We start from the raw sequence: 10,146 nt of genomic DNA, 5'->3' as shown, positions 1-10,146 counted from the left end.
TCTACATTAGTTATAAACTGACCCATTAGCTCAGGCTTCTTATTAACTCTTATAACTTATATTAGCTCATTATTCTTGTCTATGTTAGCCACATGGCTCAGTACCTTTTTCAGCGAGTCAGTCACTTCTTGCTTCTTCTGTGTCTGGGCCAGGACCGTGGGCCAAGATTTCCTCTTCCCAGAATTCTCCTGTTCTCATTGACCCACCTCTACTTCCTGTCTGGTTTTCCTGCCTATACTTCCTGCCTTAATTAAATTTAAGCGAAAAGTAATTGGTCATTCTCATAATGTTTGTGCCACTCTTGTACTACAGGGCATAAGCAAAGCATTTTTTAATTTTCAAAGTGTTTTCTTTTTTCTCAGTAGTTTTCATGCTTCGTGTTGGTCTCCCCTTTCCATTTTAGGATACGATGGCAAAGAGGAATACAGTGATAGGAACACCGTTTTGGATGGCTCCTGAAGTGATTCAGGAAATTGGGTACAACTGCGTGGCAGACATCTGGTCTCTGGGAATAACTGCCATAGAAATGGCTGAAGGCAAGCCTCCATATGCTGATATCCATCCAATGCGGGTAAGGAAACAGCCAGGTGGATGATCAGTTACTGGTTATCAATAGAAAGTTAGTGCAGCTTCCTTGGTTATATTCCAAACAAGAAGTGAGCTGATTTTATACCATGATAAATGCTACCATAGCTGATATTCTTCCCTGGCATTAAATCTGAATCAGTCATTAATCTGAATCTAGTCCATTCTGCATTCTAGAGTGTGCGTCTTGATAGTCTCCTTGAAGGACATAGACGATAGAAATGTGTAGATCGACTTACCTATTATATACATTACACACACTTTTGATAGCTTAGGCAACTACCTCTTTAGCTCTTCATTGAATCATTTTCCAGGGCTCCCCATCGGTCTCCCGGTGTCAGACCCCACCTACTGCAGTGTCTTCTTCAGTTGCACTGACAGCACCAACCACCCATTGGTTCACAGATTGCCTTTTTCGTGCTTGGTCTCTGTAGCTGTTTTGGTTTGTGTATCCTCAGACTCTATCAGGTGTCTGTGTTCTCTCCAGCCTGCATCCTGTGCCCACTTAACGTACGGCATTATGGCTCACAGGCTGCACCTCCCCCAACCTTTCTAGTGCCGATACCCTAAGACGTTCCCAGGCTTTACTTATTCCAAGAACACACAGCTCTCTTGAAAGATCCCCAGTCCCAGAGGCTCCACAGCTTTCTTCACCCCCACACCGGTTTTTCATTGTCTTTAATTAACTCATTCTTTCACTAAAAGACTTGAGATATTTTTAAAAAGTTTTGTATACCCAAAGACAAATTCCTTACCTTTTTTTGTGGGACTGAAGAGTCAAGGAGGGGGGATTTTATGTGGTCATTCTTTTAGATTTAAAAATACAGCATAAATTGTCTAATGCAGAGTTTTATCTTTCATAAAGTAGGGGTTTCCATCATTTAAATTTCAACAATTAGTAGTCTTTATAAAGAAAGATTTATTATTTAATTATGGGTACCCCAGAGGCCAGAAGAGGATGTCAGAGTCCCTGAAGCTGGAGTTGTAAGTGGTTGTGAACTGCCTGACATGGCTGCTGGGAGCTGATCAGCCCCTCTGGAAGAGCAGTATGTGATATTAACCACTGAGCAATCTCTCCAGCCCTTAGTAATAACTCCAGTCTTTGTAAAGTAGAATTTGATTGTGCTTTACTTTAATAGCTTGATTTTTAGTTTTTCTTTTCTGCAGAGTGAGGATTTGAGGGGCTGGAAAGATAGCGGCAGAGCTCCTGCTTGTCATCCCCAGGCCCCGCATTCATCCCCAGTGCCACACACACACTGTCTCTTTCTCCTCACCCCCACGCCCCACACTCACACCTTCTCACATGATTAAAAAAACGAAGATTAGTTGGACAGTGGTGGTGCACTCCTTTAACCCCAGCACTCGGGAGGCAGAGGCAGGAAGATTTCTGAGTTCAAGGCCAGCCTGTCTACAGCGTGAGTTCTAGGACAGGTACCAAAGCTTCACACAGAGACCCTGTCTCGAAAAAACCAAAAAAGAGAAAAACCAACGAAGATTAACGAATATCATTTGGTTTGGCTTGAGGCTGATAGCTCCCTTGTGACTTTCGGGACTTTGTTGATGATCTTACAGTCATCGCTGACATGCGTTGGTGACTTTGAAGGAGGAGAGTTTAACAACCATGGGGCTAAAGTTGTCTTCAGGGTACAGGTACTCATAGGTGGTGTCTTTTCACATTGAAACCCACTTGATGTTGTTATCCCAAACTTGTATGAGGCTGAAGAGATGGCTCACTTGGTAAAGTGTTTGCCTTGCAAACTTGAGGACCTGAGTTCATATGTGTGATGATGTGTGTTTATAACCCTAGCACTGGGAGAGGAAGTCAGGCAGATTCCTAGGGCTCCATGGCTGGCTGGCCTGCCTGACCTAACCATTGAGTTCCCGGTCCCAGTGAGACTCAAAAACAAGATGGATGGTTCCTGAGGATCCGCACTCTTGTTATTTTGTTACTAGTGGGGATTGAACTTGTCTCATTTATGTGAGGCCCCACTGAGCTACCGGCAGTCAGAAGTGACACTTGAGGTTGGTCCTTGACCTCCATGCATGCATGCACACATGCACTCATACCTGTGTGAACACGTGTATGACTACCACACACACATACACACACACAAGGAAAAAGTGGGTTTTTTTTGTTTGTTTTTTTGAGGAGCATCATTAGGTTTAGAAGAGGGCTGCATGTGAGCGAGGGAGGGAAAGGGAAGAAGCAGGTCTCTGGTCTCTGTACTTCACGTGGACACGCTTTAAGTTTGGGTAGAAACATAGAGTAGAAAGTCATCTTACCAAACAGATGTAGTTGTTTGTATTGGACTGTCATTTTCATTTTATCTATTTTTTTTTAAACTAGGCAATATTCATGATTCCTACAAACCCTCCTCCCACATTCCGTAAGCCAGAACTGTGGTCAGACAACTTCATGGATTTTGTGAAGCAGTGCCTGGTAAAAAGCCCTGATCAGAGAGCTACAGCCACTCAGCTCCTACAGGTAGGTGTCACCTCTCTGTGCTGTCTCACACTGCTAAGTCACTGGCTTGGACATAGGAATGAGGTATAAGATATTCCGTGCTGCCAGGGAAGTTTAAAACTATTGAATAGAAGGACGTAGAAAATATTTAACTTGAAGAACATAGTGGTAACAAAAGGAAGTGGATCACGAATGAGTTTAGAATTAAGAGCAGTAAGAAGCTCGGAAACATTTCTCCCACCAGGAAGAACAGTAGGTGGGTAATAGCTCAAGACTGGTGTCAAGTCATAATAGGCCAGATGTGCGTGTGTCCGGGAAGAGTGGAAGGAAATGACCTTGCGTACTTTGCAAGTCCAGAGAACAATGTGATGTGGCGTTCTTGCTCTTCTAAGGGTGTTGCCAAACCTGCCCAGATGAAATGACGGAGACCGAGGTTTATGGAAGAGCCTCTGTTCTGCTGTCCCACCACGTGCTGAAGCACCCTTCCAGCCTTTAGAGTACTTAACAAAGGCTTGGAGACCTTTGCCCCGTTGGTGATGGGAAGCAGGGATGTACTGTCCCTGCAAGGAGGAAACATGGGTTACTACCAGACTAAGTTTGGATATATAGGCAACTCCTGCAAAGCAAAGAATTCCTCTATGTAACTTTAGCTGCCAGGGTTTCTTGTTGCTCCACAAAGGCAGGACAAACATAAGATGGGACTGGTAAGGTCTCGGAGGGTAAAGGTGCCTGCTCCAGGTCTGCATCCTGCATTCAGACATTGGGACTGATGTAGTGGAGACTGACCCTTTCAATGAAGTAAAGAAGAAAGGGACCTCAAGGTGAGACAGAGAGCAATGGCACAGGTCCAAATGGTCATCTGTCTCCTTAGGGTCATGAAGTGGGTGTGGCTTAGTTGCTCTAGGTGTGAAGAGAAAAATTAGACCACTGATTCATATGACAAATGCGGCCAGGTTTCTACCGTGTGCCATGCACTGTTTGAAAATGGACTTGTATCTCTTGTTCTCCGTTTTACTTAAGCACCCATTTGTCAAAAGTGCCAAAGGAGTGTCGATATTGCGAGACTTAATCAACGAAGCCATGGATGTGAAACTGAAGCGCCAGGAAGCTCAGCAGCGGGAAGTGGACCAGGATGATGACGAAAACTCAGTGAGTGGCAGGCGTTGTGGTAGCTTCAGGAGTAACTGCTTGTTAGGTCATGATGCCCAGCGCTTTGTCCCAAGTCTCATTCAGTGTTGCTGGACCCTGGATGGGTCTGTGTCACTCGAGACACTTACGTTTGACTATTTTGCCCCCATATTTTTTTTTCCCCAGTTTATCTTTTTTAGAGGGAGGCAGGGGAGTTATCTCCCAACTTGGAGGCTTGGTCTTCCCAAGCTCTTTTAAAATTTTCATGCTGTATTCTGGAATCACTCACAACCTTTTAGATTCCAGGGGTACTTGTGTCTGTGCTGCTGGAAATCGAATGAGAAGGAAGGGAAGAAGGTCCTTTAGGTTAGATACGCAGTTGTCACATGGTGACTTTGGGATCATCTCTGGTTAAATACTTGCTTCTCAGTTCCTAAGGTGTGTATACAGCCTGGAGAAATATCAAATCCAGAAAAACTTTTGCATCAAGATGAGTAACAATAGTTCAGAAAATTTAAGATCTTTTAAACAATTAGCTCCAGGTTGAATTTTTTGTTCATTTGCAGGAGGAAGATGAAATGGATTCTGGCACAATGGTTCGAGCTGCTGGTGATGAGATGGGCACTGTCCGGGTAGCTAGTACAATGAGTGATGGAGCCAACACTATGATTGAGCACAATGACACATTGCCATCACAGCTGGGCACCATGGTGATCAACACGGAGGATGAGGAAGAGGAAGGAACGATGAAAAGTGAGGCTCTGTCACCTAACTGATCCAGATATAGTTTCTCCTGGCTCATGTGGTCTTAGCCCTGGGCTTGTTCTGTTGCCATAGCTAAGTGCCTCACTGGAAGCGATCTGCTCAGTAGGTTGTGTTTGGAGGACTGTGAGGAGCAGGGGCTGTGGAAGGATTTGCTTTTGAACCCCAGTGGCTATTCTCTCACTGACCATTGTCACTGAAGGGTTCTCCTGAAGGAGGGCATATACGTTGTTTTCATACATAATTCATCTCCGTTAGTAATGAAATTTGAAGTGCTGTACACATCTACAATCCATTTTCATGATAGTGTCTGTTTAACCAAGACAGTCAAAGATGATTGAACAGGTTTAAAAATCCTGTCACATCTCCTCAAAAGAATCCTCCCCCATCCCTGCTGTTTCTTTTCTTCTTTCTCCTTTTCTTCCTCCCCTACTCTCTTTATCTCTCCCTTTTACTTTCTCTGCTGGTTAATAAACACCTGAGCCTCACATATGCTAGGTAAGCACTCTGCCACCGAACTGCACCCCTACCACTGCTCTGTCTTTTGAGACAGGGTCTTGTATGTTGCCTGGTTTTCTTTCTCTCAAACTTCTGGGTTCAAGCTGTTACCTGTGGTCAGAGTCTAGGCCTGGTGTCTCCAGGCTTTTGCCATTGTGTTCAGGAATGAGATAAAAGCCCACATAGATTGCAGAGTAGCATGGCAGCTGTTTAGGCAGAGCACAGGTCAGAATACACTGCAGGAGAGCTGTAGGCCAAGAAGGCACAGGTCAGATACACTGCAGGAGAGAGGTAGGCCGAAGAAGGCACAGTTACTGCCTCAGGCTTCTTTCTTTGGGAGCCTAGAGGAAGGAGGGCCTGGTTTCTAGGGAAGTAGTTTGGGTGGTTCTGTTATGATTGATAGATTCGTTTATATGATCATTTCCCCCTACTGTGCATGTGTCTTTCTCTAATGCAGCTGAGTTATAGGGGAGTCTTGCCTCCCTAAAAGTTCATTTGAGGACACTCTTGTGCCTGGCTGTATATGAAATCTAAAACTGGTACAGGCCAGATTTGCAATTTCTTGTCTTGTGCTTGGACATGAGAAAAATATGGCTGCATAGTGTTTGTCTAAGTTTGATGGTTGTCAAGGGGAGGAGAAACCTATTCCATTGTTCAGAGTAGGGTGTTGTAATAGGAGCGGCGGGGCTGCGTCCCCAGCACCCCGCTGCCCGCAAGGCTAGCTTTACCCGAAATAATTAAACGGACACTGTATTCTTTTAAACACCGCTTGGCCCATCATATCTAGCCTTTTCTCGGCTAACTGTCACACCTGGACTAACCCATCTCTAATAATCTGCTGTAGCCCACAAGGTGGCTTACCAGGGAGATTCTAGCCTACGTCCATCCTGGGTCGGAGCTTCATCGCATGTGCCTCAGAGAGCAGAGCTCTCGCCTCTGCCCGCAAGTGTGGAGCATCGTGTCTCTCTGAGGTGTCTGCCCCTGAGAGGAGAGCTGTCGAGTCTGACCTCACTTCCTCTTCCGCCCAGCATTCTGCTCTGTTTACTCCTCCCACCTTATGTTTTAACCTATCAGGGCAAGCAGCTTCTTTATTTAATTAACCAATGACCTTCCTCCATCAGTAGGGTGTGTGTACCCTGGTCAGATGGGGTCTAAGTTGCTAGCAGGTTGCTTGGTGCATTTTGCAGAGAGGGGTGCGTGTGAATAGCAAGTGCAGGTAAAGGGCCTACCCAGGCTTCCAAGTGAAACGAAATGGAGTCCAGGCTACTAAACTCTTTCTAGTACTTGCCTGCCTCTAAGTGCTTCTCTTGCCTCAGCCTCCCAAGTAGCTAGGATTATAGATGTGTGCTACAGACCTGGGTTTGCCTTCCTCTTTCCTGCCTGATCCTTCCTGTGACTGGCCTTATTCCCGTGTTCGGCTCCTCACTTAAGAGTCTTGCATGCTACCTTTTAGTACCTTGAGCTTATAGGCCAACTCACAGAGGGAATAATTTGAGAGCACAAAATATAGACTGAGCCGGGCGGTGGTGGCGCACGCCTTTAATCCCAGCACTCGGGAGGCAGAGGCAGGCGGATCTCTGTGAGTTCGAGACCAGCCTGGTCTACAGAGCTAGTTCCAGGACAGGCTCCAAAGCCGCAGAGAAACCCTGTCTCGAAAAACCAAAATAAAAATAAAAATAAAAACAAAATATTGACTGAGGAGGATAGGTTCAATTTAGCCTAAACTTTGCATCAGTTTAAAGACCTGGGTCTTGTTGGTTATCTTCTTTTCTTCCTGTTAACTCTCCACCCCATGCTAGGGGTCCAGTTCTGGGCTCCACATGTGCTGGTCTACTGCTGAGCTCACCTCAGCCTCCACTTAGAGTACTTAAGCCTTTCTTGTAACTCAGGGAACGGCAAACCAGTCCCTAGGCCCATCTAGTTGGTTCCCTGCTTTTGGTGGTAAGGCTCAGCTGCAGCACAGCCACAGCCATTCCACTGCTTTGGTGCCTCTGTACTGAAAGGCTGCTGCCTCCAAGGCCTAAACTATCTTCTGTCTGCTCCTGTACAGACAGAGGAAAAGTTTGTTGGCTAGTAGAACACTGGGTTTGATCTCTAGGGAGGGGGCACAACTAGAAAAACAAAAAGATGACCAAGCAGACCTGGGGCTTTAAACCTAAGTGGAGAGGCCAGGCTGTACTGGAATGGCTTCCCTGTAGGATCTGGATTTCCAGCAGTGGCTGGCTGCAGACTGGAGAGGTGGAGAACGGGATAGTGCTCAGTTCCCACAGCTGGATGTCACAACAGTCCCAGGCTGGCCCTGAGGGCCTGGAAGATTCCTAGAGACTTATTGGTCTTTAGTCCATGTTGAAAAACCCAAGAAATTGGAGTCTGATGCCGGTGAGGGGTGGCAGTGATAGTGACTGCAGCAGCAGTGGGGACAGACGGGTGTGCCAGTAAGAAGCAGAGACAGGCTGGCAAGAAGACTGCTTTCCCCTCAGACCTTTCTGTGTTGGGCTGTCGGGTGGTCCGTTTCCTTCAGTCAGTCCTTTTTGTAAATACCATCACTGACAGACTCACTGTTGTATCTCTTAGTTGATCCCAGATGCCGCCAAGCTTAGTGAATGAAATGTGTTCTAATACCGGGACAAGCTGAGGGTGTTGTCAGAGTACAGTAGAGGGTCTTTAACTTGTGCTGGGGCTCCTTATAGAGCAGCTGCAAGCTTGGCAGCAGGCAGGCAGGTGGAGGTACTCTGGCAGAGGGAGCACTTTACACAAGAGCCTCACCAAGAGCTTGGTGAGTTGAGGAGCTCAGGTAGCTTCTTGTAGCTGAGGGGGACATTTGCAGGGCAGTGTTCCCACACGTCTCTTCTGCTCCTCATCTTTCAGGTTACGGTTTGCGTGGCAATCACTAATGTCTCGTTTTCAAAGGCAAAATAGTTCCCTTTGTCTGGTCAGGAGCTCAGATTCATTATCTGTGAGGCTGTAAAGGAGTGGTATTGTTATTTATTGGTAGATTCATAAATTGATAAAACTTCTGGAATGCCTTGTGTATCAGGCTTTTAAAAAGTTCAAATCTGGGGCTGGAGAGATTGCCCTGCAGTTAAAAATATTTTATGTTTTCCCAGTACCCATATCAGGTGGTTCCAGCTTCATGGGATCAGTAGCCTTTTTGAATGTTGCAGACACCTGTAGTCACACATAAATAGACCTCTTGCTATGTACGCATAATTAAAACTTAAAAGAAAAGGTCAAGCCGGGTGGTGATGGTGCGTGCCTTAAATCCCAGCACTTGGGAGGCAGAGACAGGTAGATCTCTGTGAGTTCAAGGTCAGCCTGATCTACAGAGAGAGTTCTTGGACAGGCTCCAAAGCTATACAAAAAACCCTATCTCAACAAAAAAAAAAAAAAAGAACAAAAAAGGGGCAAACCTTTGACCCAGTAAATTCCACTATTAGTAAACAGTCCCAATAAAATAATTAAAAATAATAGATAAATTATATTCAAGAATTTTTTCAAACATGATTTTTATAGATAGAATACTGTATATACAAAAACATTAGGTACAGTCCCAGTCCTTAGTCGAAATCTGAAGAGAGAGGACGTTAGCTAATTGTACTTGTCTGAAAACATATTGGTAATTCTTGTTAGCTTGTAGAATACATGCAGGGCAGGGAAGACTCACCTGTTATTTTTAAATGAGGATTCTAGTAGAATTTCTCTTGATCTCAAAAATCAAGGTCAAATTCCTGTGTTGGAATTGTTGTACTTCTTCTATGCCAGCAGAGGGAGCTCTGTAATAGGCTATGAATTGAACTTGTGTTCCCATTCATGCTGTCAAGCCAACTGATATCCTTTCTTTTTGGATCAAGGATATATTTATTATATATGTACCTTTAAGTATACATGTATATTTTATTTTATGTGTTTGAGTGTTTTGCCTGTGTATGTATATCTATGCACATGTGTGCCTAGCACCTGCAGGGATCAGAAAAGGTTATTGAATCTCTTAGAACTGTAGTTACTTTGAACTACCACGTAGGTTCTGAGAGTTGAACCTTATTCCTCTAGAAGCCAGTGCTGTTAACTGCTCGGTCATCTCTCCCTTCTCACCTTTATTTTGAGCCTGTTTGGAGTTACCACAGCAACACTAGGGCGTTGCCTTTATTTCATTTAGTTAGGAGATTGGACACTTGGCAGAGCTGAAGTCTGAGTCAGCCAGCGCACCTCAGCACAGTGTCTTTCCTTCCGAGATCTCTTGCAGGCTCTGGTTGGAATTGGTCTTGTTATTCTTCAGCATGGTGCCACACACAGCTTTTTAAAATAGCGTCAGTCTACGTGGTCTTAACCAAATAATGGAATAAAATTTCAAAACAAAATAGCTCGTGCAGAACTTATTTTGGGAGAGTTATACTATGTATAAAAACAAGTGTTAAAGATACTTTATAGCCATTTGTTGTTTGGTACATCCTGGTTTTGGTTTTGGAAGTGCAGCAGCTGGAACCTCTGGCCTCGTGCATGTCGGGTGTGCAGTGCTAAGCTGCACAGCGCCTCACTTTAATCTGCCTTATGTTTATATTTAAAGCAGAAAGGGTCATGAGTAACCTTTTACTGATTGCAGAATTTCTTTGTATTTGGAAATTGACTTTTTTGACATATGGATTGTGCAGTGTAATTATTTTATCCTAGCTCATGGCTCTTGCTCTTAGCTTGGCAACCTTTTTTTTTTT

General features: G+C 44.8%; 1 protein-coding gene across 1 annotated transcript in view; it reads left to right on the top strand.

The window, feature by feature from the left end:
* Window positions 1–10,146, top strand: part of Stk4 (serine/threonine kinase 4) — an 89,068-nt gene that overhangs the window by 24,480 nt on the left and 54,442 nt on the right. Inside the window, exons 6-9 of the mRNA XM_005362942.3 lie at window positions 404–571; window positions 2,933–3,070; window positions 4,070–4,198; window positions 4,744–4,930. Of these exons, the coding sequence (XP_005362999.1) occupies window positions 404–571; window positions 2,933–3,070; window positions 4,070–4,198; window positions 4,744–4,930 (622 nt within the window). The remainder of the gene's footprint in view (window positions 1–403; window positions 572–2,932; window positions 3,071–4,069; window positions 4,199–4,743; window positions 4,931–10,146) is intronic.

Source organism: Microtus ochrogaster, linkage group LG8 (genome assembly GCF_000317375.1).
Source record: "Microtus ochrogaster isolate Prairie Vole_2 linkage group LG8, MicOch1.0, whole genome shotgun sequence".
In the NCBI taxonomy this organism is placed as follows: Eukaryota; Metazoa; Chordata; class Mammalia; order Rodentia; family Cricetidae; genus Microtus; species Microtus ochrogaster.
This window is presented reverse-complemented; position numbering and strand designations above follow the sequence as displayed.